We start from the raw sequence: 25,384 nt of genomic DNA, 5'->3' as shown, positions 1-25,384 counted from the left end.
GATTAGAACCCATGACCTCTGGCTCCCAAGCCCGTGTTCTTTTCACAGAGCCACGCTGCCTCTCTCCCAACCACACAATAAAGAAGCAGTGTGGCTAACTGGAAAGAGCCCGGGCTTTGTAGGCAGAGGTCATGGGTTCAAATTCTGGCTCTGCCAATTGTCAGCTGTGTGACTTTGGGCAAGTCACTTCACTTCTCTGGGCCTCAGTGACCTTATCTGTAAAATGGGGATTAAGACTGAGAGCCCCCCGTGGGACAAGCTGATCGCCTTGTAACCTCCCCAGCGTTTAGAACAGTGCATTGCACATAGTAAGCGCTTAATAGATGCCATCATTATTATTATTATTAGAGCTCAATAAATAGGATTAAATAAATGAATGAACATGGGTAAAATGTTCAGAGGTGGGACCGGGGGAGGCGCGGGAGGAGAAAACCAAAGACTGAACTGGTATTTCTGTGGCTTTTATGTATTCCTGCTCACCTTCACATGAACAGGTATAGAACACCCACGAGTTTGTGGCAGAGGAGTTGGCAATGCACACATTAGTACTTCTTTATTTCCTTGCTCCTTTTATTGAAGAATATCAGACTTTTCACTTTTACATTTAGTAATCAACCGTGCTGCATTTTCTTTCTACCTGTTCCAGTTATGTTTACAGATCCAGGGCAGAGGATTCCCATTATTTATAAATCTGATACACGTAGTCAATGATTTCTTTGCCCTTACTTCACAATTATCCCAATTCTTTTCCAAAGGATCGTCAAGGAAATGACGCATAGAAACAACGCTGCCTCTGGGAAACGGAAAATTCCCGATTTGTTCCTTTAGGGGCATATTTACACAGAAAATAGCGATACTGCATCCTACTGCCGGACTTTCCGTGGTGGCAGGAGAATAGATGAAGTAGGATTAGGGGTTTTGTACAAAGAACGGAATGCTGGCACTTAATTCTGTGCCAGATGCGATTAACTTGCGCCAATTCAGGTGGGGCAAATGTCACGAGCCGTGAGTAATTCATGACTTTCAACTGCCTCGGAGAAGAAATGGTGAATTGTTTTAACTGTGGAGAACTTCACTGGATTGGAAGTGCTTAGTTTTGCTGGGTGTGGGAAGGAAAAAGTGTCAGTGGTGTTTGGAAATATAAGGCTCTTGGTACAGTGCTCTGCGCACAGTAAGTGCTCAGTAAATTCATTCATTCAATTGTATTTATTGAGCGCTTCCTGTGTGCAGAGCACTGTGCTAAGCGCTTGGGAAGTACAAGTCGGCAACATATAGAGACGATCCCTGCCCAACAACGGGCTCACAGTCTAGAAGGGGGAGACAGACAACAAAACAATGGGTTGATATCAGTTGTTAACACCCCTTCTCTACTTGATATTAGAATCTGGGTCAAGGGTTTGGATTCATTCATTCAATCGTATTTATTGAGCGCTTACTGTGTGCTGAGCACTGTACTAAACGCTTGGGAAGTACAAGTTGGCAACATATTACAGTGCTCTGCACACAGTAAGCGCTCAATAAATACGATTGATGATGATAATATAGAGACGGTCCCTACCCAACAGTGGGCTCGCAGTCTAGAAGGGGGAGACAGAGAACAAAACAAAACATATTAACAAAATAAAATAAATAGAATAAATATGTCCAAATAAAATAAATAAGTTAATAGAGTAATAAATACATACAGACATATATACATATATACAGGTGCTGTGGGGAGGGGAAGGAGGTAAGGCGGGAGGGATGGAGAAGGGGAGGAGGGGGAGAGGAAGGAGGGGGCTCAGTGTGGGAAGGCCTCCTGGAGGAGGTGAGCTCTCAGTAGGGCCTTGAAGGGAGGAACAGAGCTAGCTTGGCAGATGTGCGGAGGGAGGGCATTCCAGGCCAGTATGGATCCCCTCGCCTGCTAAATTTTCTTGTATTTTAGGCTTGTAAATGAAGAGCGAACGCTGGAAGTGGAAATAGAGCCCGGGGTGAGAGACGGCATGGAGTACCCCTTCATTGGCGAAGGTGCGGTTTTAATATTTTGCTTCCCTTTAATCTCTGTTGATCTGTCCCTCAGCAGTAACATGTGAGAGAAGCAGCGTGGCAGAGTGTCAAGAGCATGGGCTTGGGAGTCAGAGGTCATGGGTTCTAATCTATGTTATTGATTCCTGTCTACTTGTTTTGCTTTGTTTTTTTTTTTTGTCTGTCTCCACCCCTTCTAATAATGATGGTAATAATGATGGTATTTGTTAAGCACTTCCTTACAGTGCAAAGCACTGTTCTAAGCACTGGGGAGGTTACAAGGTGATCAGGTTGTCCCACGGGGGGCTCCCAGTTTTAATTCCCATTTTACAGATGAGGTAACTGAGGCCCAGAGAAGTGAAGTGACTTGCCCAAAGTCACACAGCTGACAGTTGGTGGAGATGGGATTTGAATCCGTGACCTCTGCCTCCAAAGCCCGGGCTCTTTCCACTGAGTCACGCTGCTTCTAGACTGTGAGTCTGTTGTTGTGTGGGGAATGTCTCTACTTGTTGCCGAATTGTACTTTCCAAGCACTTAGTACAGTGCTCTACACGAAGTAAGCACTAAAAAAAGATGATTGAATGAATTAATGAATCCCAGATCTGCCACTTATTAGCTGTGTGACTTTGGGCAAGTCACATAACTTCTCTGTGGCTGTTACCTCATCTGTAAAATGGGGATTAAGACTGTGACTCCCACGTGGGACAATCAGATAACCTTGTATCTACCCCAGTGCTTAGAACAGTGCTTGGCACATAGTAAGCGCTTAACAAATACCATCATTATTTATTATTATTAATAATAAGAAAAACATGTGAACATCCTGGGACACGAGAGTGTCCTTGAAAATTTTTCAGAATATATGTAAATTCCATTTCTGCTAGACAAATTTATTGCATTTGCTTTGCACTTAGTTTAGCACACATGAGTGGGTTTAGTATAAAAACCTCATTTTCGCATTTTATGGCTAATTTTGTAAGCTCATTTTTGGTCAGGGAACAATTCTACCAATTCTGTTATATTGTGCTTTCCGAAGACCTTAGTATAGTGGTCTGCATACAGTATGCGTTCAATAAATTGATTGATTTTTTTTTTTTTTTACATTACCCAAAAGAAGTCAGGCTAGCTGATCACTAATATTCAAAAGCCCTAGAGCAAAGAAAGTTTACAATAACAAACTGAAATGGTCACACACAAAAGTGTGTTGCTTCAGATGTACATCAAAACCCGTGTCTTCTTTTCCAGTATGGTGATATTTTTAGGAGAAAGACCCCCACAGCCCAGCTGACATTTTCCAATAATAATTATAATAATAATAACATTAATAATAATAGCATTTATTAAGCGCTTACTATGTGCTGTTCTAAGCGCTGGGGAGGTTACAAGGTGATCAGGTTGCCCCACGTGGGGCTCACAGTCTTCATCCCCATTTTCCAGATGAGGGGACTGAGGCCCAGAGAAGTGAAGTGACTTGCCCAGAGTCACACAGCTGACAATTGGCGGAGCCTGGATTTGAACCCATGACCTCTGACTCCAAAGCCCGGTCTCTTTCCACTGAGCCACGCTACTTCTCTAATGACCGTTGACCCTTCTGGTAGAATAGAAGCTTTCCATCATTTAGAGAAGCAGCGTGGCTCAGTGGAAAGAGCACGGGCTTTGGAGTCAGAGGTCATGGGTTCGAATCCCGGCTCCACCGCGTGTCTGCTGTGTGACCTTGGGCAAGTCACTTAACTTCTCTGAGCCTCAGTTACCTCATCTGTAAATGGGGATTGACTGTGAGCCCCACGTGGGACAACCTGATCACCTTGTATCCCCCCAGCGCTTAGAACAGTGCTTTGCACATAGTAAGTGCTTAACAAATGCCATCATTATTATTATTTACCTGGAGTGGCAGCCAAAGTGACCTGGCAATCACAGTGGCTCAACTCCCTGGCTCGGTCGAAATGTTGAGAGAGGGAAGCGGAGTGGCCTACGAGTCAGAAGGACCTGGGTTCTAGTCCCAGCTTCGCCACCTGTTTGCTGGATGCCCTTGGAAAAGTCATTTCACTTCTCTGGGCCTCAGTTACCTCATCTGTAAAATCAGGATTAAGACTGTAATCCCAATAATAATAATAATAATAATATAGTATTTGTTAAGCCTTTACTGTGTGCAAAGCACTGTTCTAAGCACTGGGGGATACAAGGTGATCAGGTTGTTCCACGTGGGGCTCACAGTCAGCATGGCTCAGTGGAAAGAGCCTGGGCTTTGGAGTCAGAGGTCATGGGTTCAAATCCAGGCTCCGCCAATTGTCAGCTGTGTGACTTTGGGCAAGTCACTTCACTTCTCTGTGCCTCAGTTACCTCATCTGTAAAATGAGGATTAAGGTTGTGAGCCCCCCGTGGGACAACCTGATCACCTTGTAACCTCCCCAGCGCTTAGAACAGTGCTTTGCATATAGTAAGTGCTTAATAAATGCCATTATTATTATTATTATTATCCCCACTTTACAGATGAGGTAACTGAGGCACAGAGAAGTTAAGTGGCTTGCCCAAAGTCACACAGCTAAGTGGCGGAAATGGGATTGGAACCCATGACCTCGGACTCCCAAGCCCAGGCTCTTTCCACTGAGCCACGCTGCTTCTCTTTGTGGGACACGTGGACTGTGTCCAACCTGAATAGATTGTATCAACCCCAACGCTTAGGACAGTGCCTGGCGCATCGTAAACGCTTAACCAGTACCATTTAAAAAAAAAGAAAAAAAAAATGGAGCTGCCTAATGTAGCTAGTGGAAATTCAAGCTCGAGATTGACTTTTGCTGCTGTTATCACTCTGTCTTGCTCCAGTTCAGTTATTTCCTTTTATCCACCTCAGTGCTTAGAGCAATGCCTGGCATGTAGTAAGTACTTAACAAATGCCACGATTATCATTATTATTTTTTCCTGCATGAGCACGCCACTATTCCAGTCTCCTTGACAGCCGTGTCCAGAACCCTAGCTCTTCGAAACCATCAACTTCTTCCTGAATTCCCCAGTCCTCCCACCACCTCCCTCCATAAGCCCTGATGACCTCGGGTGTCCAACCCCGTTCTGGACCCAGTCCAGGGCAGGAACGAGTTGGAGAGAATTATCGCGGTGGCAGTTGGTTGTCCTATTCATTCATTCATTCATTCAATTGTATTTATTGAGCGCTTACTGTATGTAGAGCACTGTACTAAGCGCTTGGGAAGTACAAGTTGGCAACATATAGAGACGGTCCCTACCCAACAGCAGGCTCACAGTCTAGAAGTCACAGTCTTTCAACTTCCCTCCGTTCCCCGTAAGCTGCTTGACTGCTTCTAGACTGTGAGCCCACAGATGGGGACCGTCTCTATATGTTGCCAGCTTGTACTTCCCAAGCGCTTAGTACAGTGCTCTGCACACAGTAAGCGCTCAATAAATACGATTGAATGAATTAATGAATGAATGGCCAGCATTTTAGTGGTCTTTTAGGCAGTTGCTGCCTCCTGAACCGTTAGTTGGGGAAATGTGACAAATTATTCAAACCTTGGCAGAGCGTGTGCTGTTTGCCTGAATATTTTGAAGTTCAACACACCCCAAAGGTACACATAACTGTGGAATTGTTAAGCGCTTACTGTACTAAGCGCTGGGGTGGATATAAGCAAATCGGGTTGGATGTGGTCCCTGTCCCATATGGGGCGCACAGTCTCAATACTCTATTTATAAATGAGGTAACTGAGGCCCGGAGAAGTGAAGTGACTTGTCCAGAGTCACCCAGCAGACATGTGGCAGAGTCGACGTTCGAACCTACAACCTTCTAATTCCCTGGCCGGTCCTCTAGACACTGCACCGTGCTGCTTCTCCAACACATAAAGAGAGAAGCAGCGTTGCCCAGTGGAAAGAGCCCGGGCTTTGGGGTCAGAGGTCATGGGTTCAAATCCCGGCTTCGCCACGTGTCATTCATTCATTCAATCATATTTATTGCGCGCTTGCTGTATGCAGACCACTGTACTTAGCGCTTGGGAAGTACAAGTTGGCAACACAGAGACGGTCCCTACCCAACAGCTAGCTCTCTTCCTCCCTTCAAGGCCCTACTGAGAGCTCACCTCCTCCAGGAGGCCTTCCCACACTGAGCCCATTCCTTCCTCTCCCCCTCGTCCCCCTCTCCATCCCCCCATCTTACCTCCTTCCCTTCCCCACAGCACCTGTATATATGTATATAGGTTTGTACATATTTATTACTCTATTTATTTGTTTATTTATTTATTTTACTTGTACATATCTATTCTATTTTATTTTGTTAGTATGTTTGGTCTTGTTCTCTGTCTCCCCCTTTTAGACTGTGAGCCCACTGTTGGGTAGGGACTGTCTCTATATGTTGCCAATTTGTACTTCCCAAGTGCTTAGTACAGTGCTCTGCACATAGTAAGCGCTCAATAAATACAATTGATGATGATGAACAGCGGGCTCACAGTCAGCTGTGTGACTTTGGGCAAGTCACTTCACTTCTCTGTGCCTCAGTTCCCTCATCTGGAAAATGGGGATAAAGACTGTGAGCCCCCCGTGGTCACCTTGTAACCTCCCTAGCACTTAGAACAGTGCTTTGCACATAGTAAGCGCTTCTAGACTGTGAGCCCGCTGTTGGGCACGGATCGTCTCTTTTTGTTGCCAGCTTGTACTTCCCAAGCGCTTAGTCCAGTGCTTTGCACACAGTAAGCGTTCAAAAAATACGGTTGAATGAATGAATGAATAAATGCCATCAATCAATCAATCAATCGTATTTATTGAGCGCTTACTATGTGCAGAGCACTGTACTAAGCGCTTGGGAAGTACAAATTGGCAACATATAGAGACAGTCCCTACCCAACAGTGGGCTCACAGTCTAAAATCATTAGTATTATTATTATTATTACATTTGTGGTGCCTTCTCCGGAACAGCCCAAGTAGGGGTGGTTGGTGAAGCTAATGGTATCTGATGGTTCCGGTCAATCAGTCTCTTGCCATCTAGGTTGACTGTAATCTCCCTGTGCTCTTACTTTTCCATCCCCCTCATCTTTCAATTCTTCTTTTGTGGTTCAGGTGAGCCCCACGTGGATGGAGAGCCTGGAGACTTGCGCTTCCGAATCAAAGTTCTCAAGTAAGTAATTGGATCTCAACCACTTCCCTATATCTGGGAAAGAGCAAGGGTGAATTGCACTAAGCATTTCCAGTGGAATGGCCCCTGCTTTCAACGGGGTCTGGATAATAGTAATAATACTAACGACCATGATGGTATTTGTTAAGCGCTCACTATAAGAGAAGCAGCTTGGCTCAGTGGAAAGAGCCCGGGCTTTGGAGTCAGAGGTCATGGGTTCAAATCCCGGCTCTGCCAATTAGCTGTGTGACGTTGGGCAAGTCACTTCACTTCTCTGTATATATGTATATATGTTTGTACATATTTATCACTCTATTCATTTTGCTTGTACATATCTATTCTATTTATTTTATTTTGTTAGTATGTTTGGTTTTGTTCTCTGTCTCCCCCTTTTAGACTGTGAGCCCACTGTTGGGTAGGGACTGTCTCTATATGTTACCAACTTGTACTTCCCAAGTGCTTAGTACAGTGCTCTGCACACAGTAAGCGCTCAATAAATACGATTGATTGATTGATAGATTGATTGATTCTCTGTGCCTTGGTTCCCTCATCTGTAAAATGGGGATGAAGACTGTGAGCCCCCCGTGGGACAACCTCATCACCTTGCAACCTCCCCAGCGCTTAGAACAGTGCTTTGCACATAGTAAGCGCTTAATAAATGCCGTCATTATTATTATTATTATTATGTGCCAAGCACTGTTCTAAGCACTGGGGGAGATACAGAGAAGCAGCGTGGCTCAGTGGAAAGAGCACGGGCTTTGGAGTCAGAGGTCATGGGTTCAAATCCCGGCTCTACCAATTGTCAGCTGGGTGACTTTGGGCAAGTCACTTCACTTCTCTGGACCTCAGTTACCTCATCTGTAAAATGGGGATTAAGACTGTGAGCCCCACGTGGGACAACCTGATCACCTTGTAACCTCTCCAGTGCTTAGAACAGTGCTTTGCACATAGTAAGCACTTAATAAATGCTATCGTTATTATTATTATTACAGGGTAATCAGGTTGTCCCACGTGGCACTCACACTTTTAATCCCCATTTTACAGATGAGGTAACTGAGGCACAGAGAAGTGAAGTGACTTGCCCAAGGTCCCCTTACCCTTCCAGAGAGCACTAATCTCCTTGTTTCACAGATATAGCCAACCTCCCCCAGCCCCCCTTCCAAAATCTGGGCATCTACTCGCATCTTCTCTGGGCCCTGTTGATTTTTATTTATTCGTTTATTTATCTAGTTTTGGTTGTTGGCTGTTGGAGAGTTCCGTGCAGCAATCAATCTCTCAGCTGAATGAAGAACTCGCAAGCTCTTCATTTTCTCAATCAGATCGGGAGAATTTTCCCTGCTCCCACTTTCATTCATTCAATCGTACTTATTGAGCGCTTACTGTGTGCAGAGCACTGTACTAAGCGCTTGGGAAGTACAAGTTGGCAACATATAGAGACGGTCCCTACCCAACAGTGGGCTCACAGTCTAGAAGACTCCCACTTGAGAGTCATCGTCTCTTTAGAGCATGGCCTAGTGGATCGAGCCCAGGCCTGGGAGTTAGAAGGACCCGGGTTCTAATCCCAACTCTGCCTCTTGTCTGCTGTGTGACCTTGGGCAAGTCACTTCACTTCTCTGAGCCTCAGTTACCTCAACTATAAAACGGGGATTCAAACTGTAAGCCCTACGTGGGACATGAACTGTGTCCAACCTATTTTGCTTGTATCTACCCAGCGCGTAGTGCAGTGCCTGGCACATAGTAAGCGCCTAACAGATACCGCTGTTATTATTGTCGTTGTTATTATTTGTGATTATACCCGACTGGAAAGTTTCTAAATCACCCCCAAGAGTCTAGAGAAATTAAATAAGTCCCCTTTCTCTCTCTGCAGGCATCCAGTGTTTGAAAGAAGAGGAGACGACTTATACACAAACGTGACAATCTCGCTGGTCGAGGCTCTGATAGGTTTCGAGATGGATATAGCCCACTTGGACGGACACAAGGTCTGACAGATATTCCACCATGTTTCCTCTTTATTGTTAATTCCGTTAATGGCAACTTCTACATACAGAGCACAAAATCCTGTGAGGCTCGGGGGATTTTGACCCCACCTGTCAGTAGAGGAAAGTGAACTCAGAAGGGAGATTCATTCATTCATTCAATCGTATTTATTGAGCGCTTGCTGTGTGCAGAGCACTGTACTAAGCGCTTGAGAGATGGTCCCTACCCGACAGTGGGCTCACAGTCTAGAAGTGGGGAGGTGGGGAGATGGAATTGGGCTTCTGCTTTCACTTCCAGAAGCAGCGTGGCTCCGTGGAAAGAGCCCGGACTTGGGAGTCAGAGGTCATGGGTTCTAATCCTGGCTCCGCTGCTTGTCAGCTCTGTGATTTTGGGCAAGTCACTTCACTTCTCTGGGCCTTAGTTACCTCATCTGTAAAATGGGGGTCAATAATGATTATAATAATAGTGATGGCATTTATTAAGCGCTTACTATGTGCAAAGCACTGTTCTAAGTGCTGGGGAGGTTGCAAGGTGATCGGATTCTCCCACGGGGGGCTCACAGTCTTAATCCCCATTTTATAGATGAGGTCACTGAGGCCCAGAGAAGTGAAGTGACTTGCCCAAAGTCACACAGCTGACAATTGGCAGAGCCGGGGTTTGAACCCATGACCTCTGACTCCAAAACCCGGGCTCTTTCCACTGAGCCTGACTGTGAGCCCCACATGGGACAACCTGATCACCTTGTATCCCCCCCAGCCCTTAGAACAGTGCTTTGCACATAGTAAGCGCTCAACAAATACCATCATTATTATTATTATTAAGAACTTACGTATTGGCAGGAGAGGTGCTGGTAAAGTCTGGCCTGACCTGATCACCTTGTATCCCCCCAAGCGCTTAGAACAGTGCTTTGCACATAGTAAGCGCTCAACAAATACTATTATTATTATTATTATTATTATTATTATTATTATTATTATTATTATTATTATTATTATGAAGTTACGTATTGGCAGGAGAGGTGCTGGCCTGAAAATCCAGTGATGTGAATTGGAGCAGGGGATGAAAGTCAAATGGGCTCAAAGGCAGAGACCTCCTTGAGTCGGGGAGAGTCTCCACCTCTGCTGCGGCCCCTGACCACACAAGCCATTCCGATCCCTCCCCACTTGCTTTCTAGGTCCACGTTGCCCGGGATAAAATCACCAAACCTGGAGCTAAGCTATGGAAGAAAGGGGAAGGACTGCCCAACTTTGACAACAACAACATCAAAGGGTCCCTGATCATCACCTTTGATGTGGATTTTCCAAAAGAGCAGCTAACAGAAGAACAGCGAGAAGGTGAGTACTCTGACATCTCTGGCTCCGTCACTCCATCGATGGTATTTATGGAGCACGTACTGTGTGCGGAGCATGGAACGAAGTGCTTGGGAGAGGACAATCTGACAAAGTCGGTAGACGTGTTCCCTGACCACGAGGAGCTTACGAGTCCTGGGGTTATTTGGAGACTAATAATAATGGTGATTTAATTATTATTGTGTTTTTTGTTAAATGCTTACGAGGCACCAAGCAGTATACTAGGTGCTGGGGTAGATAACCCCAGCGAAATAACCAGGTTGGACATAGCCCCTGTCCCAGATGGGGTTCAGAAAAATAAATTTAAAGCTGGGGTATATGCATTCAGGAGGAAGTAGTGACATCAAGAGGTAGGGAAGATAGGAACCGTGGAGTTGTAGTTAAAGGAATTGATTGCAAGGAGTTGACACAGGAAAATGGCTCTGGGGGTATTCACCAAATCACCCCCACACATGGGAATAATCTTCAAGATGAATACCGTGTGGTGGGGACAACTGTCTATGGCAGTGGAAACTGTAGAATAGCTAAGTCTCTTGCATGTGAACTATCCCCTTTCTCCTCTCTTCCCCCTCCCCCGACAAGTAGGCCCCTCAAGGACCATTGGTTGTTTCTCTTCCCTGATGGGAAACGAAAGAGCCATAAAGATCAGTCCATTTAACTACCATCTCATTTTCCTTCTCCTCTTGCAGGTATCAAACAGCTACTGAGACAAGGTTCAGTGCAGAAGGTATACAATGGACTGCAGGGATATTAAGAGTGAATAAAGTTGGACTTTGTCTAAAATGGAAGTGACGATATTTATTATCTGCAGATGTTTGTGTTTTTTTAACATGCGACTTTATGATTCTTACGATCTTCATTGAGGGTTTGAGACTCTGTAGTCCGAGAGAGAGTTTGTGAACCGCCAGCGGATGGTCCGATATTGCCTCTCCCTTTGGGGGTCCAGATTCCCGATGCTGCCGGCAAAGTTTTATAGGAATTGAAGCAGCAAGATGACTCAAGCAGAGGAAAAAAATAATCATCTAAAGTGTGCTGGGTTGTTGCTGGTCATTTCACTCGAAGGTGAATCAACTGACAAGGTCTGTTTTTAAATACATTTTGTTGTCACTTTTTTCCTTGGCTCCCGGCTCTTGTTGGTTTTAGTCATCGAGTCGCCGACCCCTTTGCCTTCCCTCGAGGGTTTTCCAATCCTGCCTTTTCTCTAGGATGTTGAGGCAAGAGGACGACCTACCCTTTCCAAGCAGGGTGCCAGGGTGGATGGGCATTCATCGCTCCCACCCAACTCACGGGCAAATGGGGTCCTTGGGGAAGTGGGTCTGAATACCTCAAAAACGAAGGGTTTGAAGAGGCCAGAGAAAGATTAGAATAGAAAGCCGATCGAGGGGGGCGGTCAGAGATGGGCCTTTCTAGATGAGCATTAACTAATAATAATTGTAGTATTTGTTAAGCGCTTATAACGTGCCAGACACTGTACTAAGCGCTGGGGTGAATACAAAGTAATCAGGTTGGACACAGCCCCTGTCCCAATTGCAGTCTCAATCCCCATTTTACAGATGAGGTAAAAGAGGCCCAGTGAAGTGAAGCGATTTGGCCAAGGTCACACAGCAGACAAATGGTGAAGCGGGATTTGAACCCATGACCTTTTGACTCCCGGGACCGTGCTGTGTCCACTACACAGTACTCTCAAGGCATCATTTTGTACCCCTATAACTAGCGTTGGCAACCTTCCTGGCTCTCTGCCTCTATGGCCAAATAGCCCTAGTAGGGGAAGAGATCTATGGGCTGTTGGTTTCCTCATTTCAGCCACTGCTGTAACAATAATAATAATAATGGTGTTTAGTAAGCGCTTACTATGTGCAAAGCACTGTTCTAAGCACGGGGAGGTTACAAGGTGATCAGGTTGTCCCACGGGGAGCTCACAGTCATAATCCCCATTTTCCAGATGAGGGAACTGAAGCACAGAGAAGTGAAGTGACTTGCCCAAAGTCACACAGCTGACAATTGGCGGAGCCGGGATTTGAACCCATGACCTCTGACCTCAAAGCCCGGGCTCTTTCCACTGAACCACGCTGCTTCTCTATCCTTCTGTAACCGTTGTCAGGCAGAACAGTGCTTGACACACAATAAGCGCTTATCAAATCCCATCATCATCATCACCATTTAGCTCTCTAAAGAAGCAGGACTGTGTCCAATCCGATTTGCTTGTATCCACCACAACGCTGCGTACGGTGTCCAGTACATAATAAGCGTCTAACAAATACCAGAGTTAGTATTATCATAATTACCATCCTTCTCCCCTCACAACGTCGTCTATCTTTGTGTCTCTGGCAAAAATTCCCAAATTAACCTGGATCCAAGCTGTGGAATACGGGGAGTTCCAAACTCTCCGCATCCCCATGGCCTAGCCCAGACCAATTACGATTAATTAAAGGTATTTCATTCATTCATTCAATCATATTTATTGAGCACTTACTGTGTGCAGAACACTGTACTAAGCGCTTGGGAAGTCCAAGTTGGCAACATCTAGAGACGGTCCCTACCCAACAACGGGCTCACAGTCTAGAAGGGGGAGACAGACAACGAAACAAAACACGTGGACAGGTGTCAAGTCAGAACAAATTGAAATAGTGCTAGATGTATTTGAGCGCTTACTGTGTGCAGAGCATCGTATTAAGCGTTTGGGGGGAGTTCAGTACAACAGAGTTGGTAGACATATTGGCCTGCCTTCTAGGAGCTTACAGTCTAGAGGCATGACAGATTACGTGACTAGTCTAAGGGCTGTGAACAAAAACAGAATTTCCATTATTTATGGAGAAGATCCTCATTTGGTGCCAGAATGCACCTCGTACAACCGGCCCTGTTTTCACACGGAACGCTCCTCGTTGTCACATTTCCTTGCCAACCCCTAAGGGAAGGAAGCTGCATTTGTTGGAAATTTCTGCTCAGCACGCAGTAAGCGCTCAATAGAAACCAGTGATTTGATTCTGCACCTCCTGCTCACTTTCCCATCACTGTTGATGACACCCCCATCCTTCCTGTCTCACAAGCCCTTGGCCTTAGCATTATCTTTGACTCCTCTCTCTAGTTCCACCCACATATTCAAGCCATCACTAAATCCTGTCAGGTCCGCCTTCACATCGCCAAAATCCAACCCTTCCTCTCCATCCAAACTGCTACCACGTTTAATGCAAGCACTTTTCTTATCCTGCCTTGATTGTTGTATCAGCCTCCTTGCTGACTCCCTGGGTCCTGTCTCTTTCCACTCCAGCCCATACTCCATTCTGCTGCCCAAATCATTTTTCTTCAAAAATTTTCAGACCATGTTTCTCCACTCCTCAAGAAACTCCAGTGAGCCCACTGTTGGGTAGGGACTGTCTCTGTATGTTGCCAACTTGTACTTCCCAACGCTTAGTACAGTGCTCTGCACACAGTAAGCTCTCAATAAATGCGAGTGATTGATTGATTGATTGATTTCCCATCCACCTATGCATCAAACAAAAACTCACCATTGGTTTTAAAGCACTTAACCACCTTCCCCCTCCCACCTCACCTCACAATATTTTACTTGCACACATTTACTATTCTATTTTATTTTGTTAATATGTTTTGTTGTCTGTCTCCCCCTTCTAGACTGTGAGCCCGCTGTTGGGTAGGGACCGTCTCTATATGTTGCCAACTTGTACTTCCCAAGCGCTTAGTACAGTGCTCTGCATGCAGTAAGCGCTCAATAAATACGATTGAATGAATGAATAAAACTGCCCCTTTGGATAAGTGGTTCAGACCAAATCGGTGGAATGGGCTGTGGTGGGCCGATTCTGCCAGGCTCAGATTTTGAAAACTAAGGAAATGAGATAACTTCCATGAGATTCCACAGGAGAGTGGCTTTATGCAGAGGTGTAGAAAGGAAGGGGAGAAAAGTAAAAAAAAAAATTGAAAAAGCCCCTATTGTCCCATCCCCCGGATCATGCCTTCATCACGAAACCCCAACCAGGGTGCTTTCCTAGTACATCTGTCTCCCAGATGGAGAAACGCATGCGTCCGCAGACAGAAGGGCTCTAAAATCAGACCATCCCCTCTTCCTGAGTCGCTGTCCTGTGGATTGCATCCTCGGTACCTATTTTACACCAGAACCCACCCCCACTCCCATCGGCTTACCCTACGCTTTAAAGAGCCCTCTCAAAATGAACACTTCTCTGCGACATGCTGTGTCCCATCATAGAAAGCAAACCCCAGTGTATGGTGGTGTTCTTCTCCCCACAGGACCCCTGTCTTGAGATCATCCTCCTCTGAATCCCCACTTTGGTCCACCATCCTCCCGTTCATTCATTCAGTCGTATTTATTGAGTGCTCACTGTGTGGAAAGCACTGTACTAAGCGCTTGTGAGTGTACAATAGAGCAATAAACAGACTCGATCCCTGCCCGCATCCAAGCTTGCCCTCGGTGTATTCCCCTCACAACTTCTACCTGTCCCTGACACCTCAGCTTCTTCATTCCCACAAATTCCAGGGATGGTGAGACACGGGGACATAGGAACCCACCAGAAAGGTCTGTATCATTATTCTCAATGCTGGATTTTATTTATTTTTGTCCTATGCAGCTTCCCTTAGACATAACCAACCACAAAAGTCATGAAGCGAATTGAATAGCGCAGTTTGGACTAAATTGGATGTTTGACTGAAACGCTTGCCAGAGTCATCCGTGTTTCATCATATTTTATCTTGTTGGCGTGTCCGATGGTTGGCTTCCTTATCAGGTGAACAGAAAACTTAATCAACTCTAATGACACTGTGAGCTGAAAGTGGAGAATCTTCTCCCGCTATCACATCTGGCAGCCCCAATCCTGCCTGTTCTGTTATTTGACCATTCATACTTGTTCCCTTATTTTAAGCTCCAGTATGTTGCCCGTTAGTTTGAAAGCATGACAGATATAAAAAATGAAAAGTTTACTCGTTACCTCCAAAAACATTTTAAAGTGAAACCAATCACCTCAGACCGTGTCCATGTGTTACAGGACAGGATGATACCGATTTGGAGTTTCATTCATTCATTCAATCGTATTTATTGAGCGCTTACTGTGTGCAGAGCACTGTACTAAGCGCTTGGGAAGTACAAGTTGGCAACATATAGAGACGGTCCCTACCCAACAGTGGGCTCACAGTCTAGAAGGGGGAGACAGAGAACAAAACAAAGCACATTAGCAAAATAAAATAAATAGAATAAATATGTACAAATAAAATAGAGTAATAAATACGTACAAACATATACATATATGCAGGTGCTGTGGGGAGGGGAAGGAGGTAAGGCGGGGGGATGAAGAGGGGGAGGAGGGGGAATAATAATGATGGCATTTATTAAGCACTTACTATGTGCAAAGCACTGTTCTAAGTGCTGAGGAGGTTACAAGGTGATCTGGTTGTCCCACGGGGGGTCTCACAGTCTTAATCCCCATTTTCGAGATGAGGTAACTGAGGCACAGAGAAGTGAAGTGACTTGCCCAAAGTCACACAGCTGACAGTTGGTGGAGCTGGGATTTGAACCCCTGACCTCTGACTCCTAAGCCCGGGCTCTTTCCACTGAGCCACTGAGGGCTTACTGAGGGGTCAGTGTGGCTCAGTGGAAAGAGCATGGGCTTGGGAGTCAGAGGTCATGGGTTCGAATCCCAGCTGGGTGACTTTGGACAAGTCACAACTTCTCTGTGCCTCAGTTACCTCATCTGGAAAATGGGGATTAAGACTGTGAGTCCCACGTGGGACAACCTGATCACTTTAAATCCTCCCCAGTGCTTAGAACAGTGCTTCGCACATAGTAAGCACTTAACAAATGCCATCATTATTATTTATTATTATTATCATTATTATTATTATTATTATTATTATTATTATTATTATTATTATTATTATTATTGGATTATCTATGTCCAGAAACGCTCTGGGCATATTACTCCCCTCCTCAGAAATCTCCAGTGGCTACCAATCAATCTGCGCATCAGGCAGAAACTCCTCACCCTGGGCTTCCAGGCTGTCCCTCCCCTCGCCCCCTCCTACCTCACCTCCCTTCTCTCCTTCTCCAGCCCAGCCCGCACCCTCCGCTCCTCTGCCACCGCTAATCTCCTCACCGTGCCTCATTCTCGCCTGTCCCGCCGTCGACCCCCGGCCCACGTCATCCCCCGGGCCTGGAATGCCCTCCCTCCGCCCATCCGCCAAGCTAGCTCTCTTCCTCCCTTCAAGGCCCTGCTGAGAGCTCACCTCCTCCAGGAGGCCTTCCCACACTGAGCCCCTTCCTTCCTCTCCCCCTCGTCCCCCTCTCCATCCCCCCCATCTTACCTCCTTCCCTTCCCCACAGCACCTGTGTATATGTATATATGTTTGTACATATTTTTTACTCTATTTTATTTGTACATATCTATTCTATTTATTTTATTTTGTTAGTATGTTTGGTTTTGTTCTCTGTCTCCCCCTTTTAGACTGTGAGCCCACTGTTGGGTAGGGACTGTCTCTATATGTTGCCAATTTGTACTTCCCAAGCACTTAGTACAGTGCTCTGCACATAGTAAGCGCTCAATAAATACGATTGATGATGATTGATGATTTTAGAGAAGCAGTGTGGCTCAGTGGAAAGAGCACGGGCTTGGGAGTCAGAAGTCATGGGTTCGAATCCCAACTCCGCTACTGTGTGACCTTGGGCAAGAGTCAACTTCTCTGTGCCTCAGTTACCTCATCTGTAACATGGGGATTAAGACTGTGAGCCCCATGTGGGACAACCTGATCACCTCGTATCCCCTCAGCGCTTAGAGCAGTGCTCTACACATGGTAAGCACTTAACAAATACCATCATTATTATTACTACAGGTCCACTGGTGTTTAGGGGGAGGCAGGGTGGTGCGAGCTAGGACGGCAGGTTTTCCGGCTCCGGGAAGGCCTGGAATTGCCCAAGAGACCGGGACAGGAGCCTGGGCTGAGCCAGGGCGTGTCTATCCAGGGGCAGGGAGTCCAACTGGGCTTGCCCTTGGGCCTGTGCCTCTCCCAGCCCTGGCAAAAATCCAGAATCAAACCCGGCAGCCATACACATTATCACATTCTGTTTGTGTGGTGTTTGTTAAACACTAGGTACGAAGTGCTGATACAGTCCACGTCCCACATAGGGCTCACAGTCTTCATCCCCATTTTACAGATGAGGTAACTGAGGCACAGAGCAGGGGCTTGGAAGTCAGAGGTTATGGGCTCAAATCCCGGCTCCGCCACTTGTCAGCTGTGTGACTTTGGGCAAGTCACTTCACTTTTTTGTGCCTCAGTTCCCTCATCTGTAAAATAGGGATTAAGACTGTGAGCCCCATGTGGGACAACCTGATGACCTTGTATCCTCCCCAGTGCTTAGAACAGTGCTTTGCACATAGTAAGCGCTTAATAAATGACATTATTATTATTATTATTATTATTATAGTAAGCCCTAAAATGCCGTCATCATTATCATCATCAGAGAAGTGGCGTAACTTGCCCAAGATCACACAGCAGACAAGTGGCAGAGCTGGGATTAGAAACCAAATCGTTCTGACTCCCACGCCCGTACGGGACAACCTGATCACCTTGTAAACCCCCCAGTGCTTAGAACAGTGCTTTACACATAGTAAGCGCTTAACAAATGCTATTATTATTATTATTATTATTATTATCATTATTATTATGCCATGCTGCTTCCCATGCATGTGCTTGTCCATTGCCGCAGAAATCTGACCACACAAATACACACATATGTTTATTCACACAAGAACACACATATACCAGGATCCGTACAGTAAAACAGATGAAGAAAAAAATAGATGTGACTTTTTTGTTTCCCTCATGGTGTGCGTTCAGCACTTCCTATGTGTCAAATGCTATTCTAAACGCTGGGTGAGATGACAAGTAGGTTGGGTACAGTCCCTGTCCCCCATGTCCTGCAGTCTAAGTAGGAGGGAGAACAGGAGAACTGAGTCACAGAGAAGTGAAGTGACTTGCCCAAGGTTGTTCAGCAAAAATTTGGTAAAGCAGGATTAGAACCCAGGTCCTCTGAATCCCAAGCCCGTGCTCTTTCCAGCAGGCTACGCAGAAGGTGGAGAGCGTGACAGAGAGGAAGGAGCCGTTTTGCAGGGCCAGATCAAAGGTGGGTGTGGAAGTTGGAAAAATGGATAAGGTGTTCAGTCAGTGCTTCCACTTGTGCCGTGCCCCATTTCTGTGGCCTGGTTTCGTCCACTTTCTCCCTCCTGATCCCTCCCTGGGCCTGAGAGCTAGGAACTCCAAGCATTTACAGAAGTGACTCTGGACAGGGATTGCTTTTTATTCCTCAATAGGGCCCCCCAGTTAGTGCCCCCAAATTTCTGGAAAGGAAGATATACAGCCCTACTTATGTAACAGATAAAGACTATTTCTAGCCATGGTTCTGTCTTAAGGGCTGTAACACAACATCTAAACTCTCCCTTCGTCTGTGTTCCTTGAGTGATCCTAAGTCCACACAATTTTCTCCTTATTCAACCCATCACTCTGCAGTCCTGGTACTGCACCTGTTTTGTGGGGAGCGTTTTTTTTTTTAAATGGTATTTATTAAATGCTTACTTTGTGCCATGCATTATACTAAGTGCTGGGTTAGATAAAAGCTAATCAGCTTAGACTCAGCCCATGTCCCATTAGGGGCTCACAGACTCAATCCACATTTTACCGAAGAGGGAACAGAGGCACAGAGAAGTGAATTAATAATAATAATAATGGTATCGTTAAGCGCGTACTACTTGCCAAGCACTGTTCTAAGCACTGGTAGATAGAAGGTAATCGGGTCGTCCCACATGGGGCTCACAGTCTTAATCCCCATTTTACAGATGGGGGAACTGAGGCGCAGAAAAGTCAAGTGACTTGCCCAAGGTCACACAGCAGACAAGTGGTGGAGCAAGGATTAGAACCCACATTCTCTGATTCCCAAGTCTGTGCTCTTCTCGAAGCTATGCTGCTTCTCGAGTTGCCCAAGGTCACATAGCAGACGAGTGGCAGAACCAGCATTAGAACCCAGCGCTTAGAATAGTGCTTGGCACATATTAAGTGCTTAACAAGTGCCAAAAAAAACCCCCTCAGGTCCTTCTGACTCCCATGCCAAAGCTCTAAACCCGAGGCCACGCTGCTTCTCGTTTTTCTTTAAATCTTGAGTTCCCTTTCCCAACACTCCCCGGAATAAAAGGTAGCCACTTATCAGAGAGCTACTCACGAAGGTGCCTTACTCATCCTTGTGAAGGTCCCCGCCTGGGCTATGCTTCAGCATTCCTGCACCCTCTGCCCTTGAGATTGGCCTCTGTTCTTCCTGGCTTTCAGACCCCCTATCAGCTGTGCTCTTGGTGGAGCCAGATTGTAAAAGGTCTCTGGGGCGGTACTGACCCATGGGGTGGCCTTCTGCATCTTGCCCCATCGTCCTGTTTCTGTTTCCTGGATTTACTGGTGGGGAGCCAAAGGTCCCAACCCCCTGTCCCTTGATCCAATTCTGTTCCAATCTCTCCTTTTGTGTAAAGGGACCTTTGGGGTATGGCCCATCAGGTCCTTGGATTGGGTTTGTCTTTGGGGACCACTGTGACTCCAAGGGGCTCTTTTGGTGGATACTGTTAGGGGAGATCCTTTGGGGGTTGGGATATCCTAATTCCTCCTTTCTCCTCCTTACCCCATCAGAGAATTCAGTGGGTCATGAGGACTCCCTTTGGTATCCCTGAGGCCTGGATCTCCCAAAATGCTGTGGGCTTGGGAGGCTGGGAGTTCGAAGAGGTTCTGACATCCCATTGGGATTTCCCTGGGAATTATTCGAGGAAGGCTCCCAGTCTGGGCTACGCTTCTCCATTCCTGCCCCCTCTACCTTTATGTCTGGCATCAGCCGTTCTTCCTGGCTCTCAGGTCCCCTATCAGCAGCACTCTTGGGGAAGACAAACTGTACAGGGTCCCTGGAGGGGTACTGGCCCATCGGGTAGCCTTCTGCATCTTGCCCCGTCATCGTGTTTCTGTTTCCAAGACTGACTGGTGGGAGGCTACAGGTTCCCTGGGGGGGTTCTGAGTAGGTGCCAAACCTCTGTCCCTTGAACGATATCAGTTCTTCCAAGCTCTCCTTCTGTGCCACGGGACCTGTTTGCTGTGGCCCATCAGGTCCTTGTACTGGGTTTGTTTTTGGCGACCACTGTGACTCCGAGGGATCCTTTGGGTGGATACTGTCAGGGCGGATCCTTGGGGGGCTGGGATGTCCTAGTTCCTCCCCGCTCCTCCCTCCTCGACCAGAAAATTCAGTGGGCTGTGAGGACTCCCTGAGGTATCCCTGAGGTCTAGATCCTCCAGAATGCTGTGAGCTTTGGTGGTTGAGAGTTGGAAAACACTCTGACATCTCTGTGGGATTTCCCTGGGAATTATTCAAGGGAGGCTCCCCTTCTGGGCTAGGCTTCTCCATTCCTGCACCCTTTCCCCTTGTGCCTGGCATCATCTGTTCTTCCTGGCTGCCTGGCCCCTGATCACCAGTGCTCCGGATGTGAGGTTCTGCTTCATCCATGGGCTGGTCCCCATCTGGGCTACACTTCTCAATTCCTGCACCCTCTGCCCTTGAGATTGGCCCCTGTTCTTCCTGGCCTCCAGGCCCCCTATCAGCTGCTCTCTTGGTGGAGACAGATTGTAAAAGGTCCCCGGGGTGGTACTGGCCCATTGGGTGGCCTTCTGTTTCTTGCCCCATTATCTTGTTTCTGTTTCCTGGATTGACTGGTGGGGGGTCAAAGGTCCCAGACCTCTGTCCCTTGATCCAATTTTGGTCCAAGGTCTCCTTCTGTGTAAAGGGACCTATGGGGTGTGGCCCATGAGGTCCTTGGATTGGGTTTGTCTTTGGGGACCACTGTGACTCCAAGGGACTCTTTTGGTGGATACTGTCAGGAGAGATCCCTTGTGGACTGCGATATCTTAATAATTCCTCCCTGCTCCTCCTGACCCCATCAGAGAATTCATTGGGCTGTGAGGACTCCCTGTGGTATCCCTGAGGCCTGGATCTCCCAGAATGCTGTGGGCTTGGGAGGCTGGGAGTTCGAAGAGGTTCTGACATCCCATTGGGATTTCCCTGGGAATTATTCGAGGGAGGCTCCCAGTCTGGGCTATGCTTCTCCATTCCTGCACCCTCTACCTCTATGCCTGGCATCAGCCGTTCTTCCTGGCTCTCAGGTCCCCCATCAGCAGCTCTCTTGGGGAAGACAAACTGTACAGGGTCCCTGGAGAGGTACTGGCCTATCGGGTGGCCTTCTGCATCTTTCCCTGTGATCCTGCTTCTGTTTCCTAGACTGACTGGTGGGAGGCCACAGGTTCCCTGGGGGGGTTCTGAGTAGGAGTCAAACCTCTGTCCCTTGATCCATATTGGTTCCAAGCTCTCCTTCTGTGCAAAGGGACCTATTTGCTGTGGCCCATCAGGTCCTTGTACTGGGTTTGTTTTGGGGGACCACTGTGACTCCGAGGGATCCTTTGGGTGGATACTGTCAGGGCGGATCCCTGGGGGGCTGGGATGTCCTAGTTCCTCCCCACTCCTCCCTCCTCGACCAGAGAATGCAGTGGGTTGTGAGGACTCCCTGTGGTATCCCTGAGGTCTAGATCCTCCAGAATGCTGTGAGCTTTGGTGGTTGAAAGTTAGAAAACACTCTGACATCTCTGTGGGATTTTCCTGGGAATTATTCAAGGGAGGCTCCCCATCAGGGCTATACTTCTGTATTCCTGTACCCTCTCCCCTCGCTCCTGGCATCATCCGTTCTTCCTGGCTCTTGGGTCCCTGATCACCAGTGCTCCCAGTGTGAGGTTCTGCTTCATCCATGGGCTGGTCCCCATCTGGGCTACACTTCTCAATTCCTGCACCCTCTGCCCTTGAGATTGGCCTCTGTTCTTCCTGGCTTTCAGGCCCCCTATCAGCTGCGCTCTTGGTGGAGACAGATTGTAAAAGGTCCCCGGGGTGGTACTGGCCCAATGTGTGGCCGTCTGCATCTTGCCCCATCGTCCTGTTTCTGTTTCCTGGTTTGACTGGTGGGGGGTCAAAGGTCCCAGACCTCTGTCCCTTGATCCAATTTTGGTCCAAGGTCTCCTTCTGTGTAAAGGGACCTATGGGGTGTGGCCCATGAGGTCCTTGGATTGGGTTTGTCTTTGGGGACCACTGTGACTCCAAGGGACTCTTTTGGTGGATACTGTCAGGAGAGATCCTTTGTGGGCTGGGATATACTAATTCCTCCCTGCTCCTCCTAACCCCATCAGACAATTCACTGGGCTGTGAGGACTCCCTTTGGTATCCCTGAGGCCTGGATCTCCCAGAATGCTGTGGGCTTGGGAGGCTGGGAGTTAGAAATGGTTCTGATATCCCCGTGGGATTTCCCTGGGAATTATTCAAGGTAGGCTCCCCATCTGAGCTATGCTTCTCCACTCTTGCACCCTTTCCCCTCGCGCCTGAAATCATCTGTTCTTCCAGGCTCTGGGGCCCCTTATCACCAGTGCTCCCGGTGTGAGGTTCTGCTTCATAAGAGTGTCGTGATAAGTGCTGATAATCTCCATTTGGCTTCCTTGCTTTCTTCCTGGGCTTGGTCAACATCGCCGCTGCCCCAGTTCTCTCTGCTCCTGGTTTGAATCTGAAATACAATTGGGAAATTAATCTCTTCTGGCTTCCTCCATGTTTCTTTCTCTCTCCTTTCCCGGCCCAGGGTGGGTGTTTCAACTCTGGTCCTCCCTTGCTGCTCCTTCCCAGCAATTATGTCTGATCTCACGCCCTCAGACTTTTGTTCGACAGAATTTCCTTCTTTCCAGTTTCTACTTCTCCTCTGTGTTACAACTCTGACCTTCTTTAGAGGCAATTTTCACTTCTTGTTTTCAAGCTGGCCTAAGCTCACACTTTTCATGCTGCCAGCTTTTCTCAGAGAAAACTGTCAAACTTTTCATAATTCTTCCTTCTGGGGGGACGGGGAGGAAATGGGCCTGCACCACACACCCGTCATGCGACTCTGATTTATCAGAGTGGTACCCACTGTTGGGTAGGGACTGTCTCTATATGTTGCCAACTTGTACTTCCCAAGCACTTAGTACAGTGCTCTGCACACAGTAAGCGCTCAATAAATATGATTGATTGATTACAGGCAGCGTGGCTCAATGGAAAGGGCTTGGGGGTCAGAGGTCGTGGGTTCAAATTCTGGCTCCGCCACTTGTCAGCTGTGTGACTTTGGGTGAGTCACTTCACTTCCCTGTGCCTCAGTTCCCTCATCTGGAAAATAGGGATTAAGACCTGGGACAACCTGTTAATCTTGTATCTACCCTAGTGCCTAGGACTTCACTTCTATTTATTCTGATGACTTGACACCCTTCCACATGTTTTGTTTTGTTGTCTGTCTCCCCCTTCTAGACTGTGAGCCTGTTGTTGGGTAGGGACCATCTCTATATGTTGCCAACTTGTACTTCCCAAGTACTTAGTACAGTGCTCTGCACACAGTAAGCGCTCAAAAAATACAATTGAATGAATGAATGAATGCTCAGCACATAGTAAGTGTTTAACAAATTCCATTATTATTATTATTATCATTATTACCCATGCTTAAGTGGCCCAATTAAGCTCAGACTTAATATCAGACTTTCCTATAAGGGGGTGGACTGGTTTTTATTCATGTTTTTGTTGTCTCTGTGTTTCGTTTAATCTCTCCTTAATCGTAGTTGGAAACAACTGAGTATAAGGATGCTTAGTCCTTATCTTCGGCTTTAAAATTCTCAATCATCTTGCTCCCTCCAACTTCATCTCACTGTTCTCCTACCCCATCCCAGCCCACACACTCCACTCCTCTAGCGCGAGTTTGGTCATTTGATCTCCTTTATCTCACCACCGGTCTCTTTCCTACACCTTCCTCCTAATCTGGGACCCCCTACCCCTCCATATATTCCAAACTACCACTCTCCCAACCGTAAAACATGATCAAGGTAACGTGTTTTCCAAGAGGTCTTACCCATTTAAGCCCTCTATCCACAGGCTTGCTCTCCCTTCTTTGCCGTCTTTGCACTTGGATCTCTGACCTCTGGGCATTTGATATTCGCCCCATCCTCAACCCCGCGGGACTTAACGTACATATTTTAAAATATACATTATACATTGTATTAATGTCTGTCTCCCTCTCTAAGCTGTAAGCTTGCTGTGGGCAGGGAGTGTGTCTAACTCTGCTATATTGTAATAATAATAATAATAATAATAATAACAATAATAATAATAATGTCATTTGTTAAGCACTTACTATGTGCCAAACACTGTTCTAAGCGCTGGGGGGATACAAGGTGATCAGGTTGTCTCACGTGGGGCTCACAGTCTTAATTCCCATTTTCCAGATGAGGTAACTGAGGCTCAGAGAAGTTAAGTGACTTGACCAATGTCACACAGCAGACGTGTGGCGGAGTCGGGATTCGAACCCATGACCTCTGACTCCAAAGCCCGGGCTCTTTCCACTGAGCTACTTGCTAAGAAGCACTTGGTAAAGTAAATATATATATATAAAGTAAATATATATATAGTAAACTATATATATATTTACTATAGAGAAGCAGCATGGCTCAGTGTAAAGAGCCCGGGCTTTGGAGTCAGAGGTCACGGGTTCAAATCCCAGCTCTGCCAATTGTCAGCTGTGTGACTTTGGGCAAGTCACTTCACTTTTCTGTGCCTCAGTTACCACTGTGAGCCCCATGTGGGACAACATGATCACTTTGTATCCCCCCAGTGCTTAGAACAGTGCTTTGCACACATTAAGCGCTTAATAAATACCATTACTGTTATTATTATTGCAGATAGTAAGTGCTCAATAAATACCATTGATTGTACGTAAGTGCTTTGGGGGTGGGGATGATGTTACCTCAGTTACCTCATCTGTAAAATGGGGATTAAGACTGTGAGCCCCACGTGGGACAATCTGATCACCTT

General features: G+C 46.8%; 2 protein-coding genes across 2 annotated transcripts in view; one reads left to right on the top strand and one right to left on the bottom strand.

Moving 5' to 3' along the window:
- DNAJB11 (DnaJ heat shock protein family (Hsp40) member B11) overlaps window positions 1-11,553 on the top strand; it is a 62,311-nt gene extending 50,758 nt beyond the window's left edge. The window contains exons 6-10 of the mRNA XM_038743731.1: window positions 1,925-2,007; window positions 7,060-7,117; window positions 8,982-9,093; window positions 10,266-10,425; window positions 11,130-11,553. Of these exons, the coding sequence (XP_038599659.1) occupies window positions 1,925-2,007; window positions 7,060-7,117; window positions 8,982-9,093; window positions 10,266-10,425; window positions 11,130-11,194 (478 nt within the window). The 3' untranslated portion in view covers window positions 11,195-11,553. The remainder of the gene's footprint in view (window positions 1-1,924; window positions 2,008-7,059; window positions 7,118-8,981; window positions 9,094-10,265; window positions 10,426-11,129) is intronic.
- A 7,974-nt stretch (window positions 11,554-19,527) lies between these two features.
- LOC119937121 (collagen alpha-1(I) chain-like) overlaps window positions 19,528-25,384 on the bottom strand; it is a 163,464-nt gene continuing 157,607 nt past the window's right edge. The window contains 1 exon segment of the mRNA XM_038756791.1: window positions 19,528-23,069. Coding sequence (XP_038612719.1) covers window positions 19,679-23,069 — 3,391 coding nt within the window. The 3' untranslated portion in view covers window positions 19,528-19,678.

The sequence above is a fragment of the Tachyglossus aculeatus genome, chromosome 1 (assembly GCF_015852505.1).
Source record: "Tachyglossus aculeatus isolate mTacAcu1 chromosome 1, mTacAcu1.pri, whole genome shotgun sequence".
In the NCBI taxonomy this organism is placed as follows: Eukaryota; Metazoa; Chordata; class Mammalia; order Monotremata; family Tachyglossidae; genus Tachyglossus; species Tachyglossus aculeatus.
The sequence above is the reverse complement of the archived record's forward strand: the minus strand, read 5'-3'. Positions and strand labels throughout refer to the sequence as shown.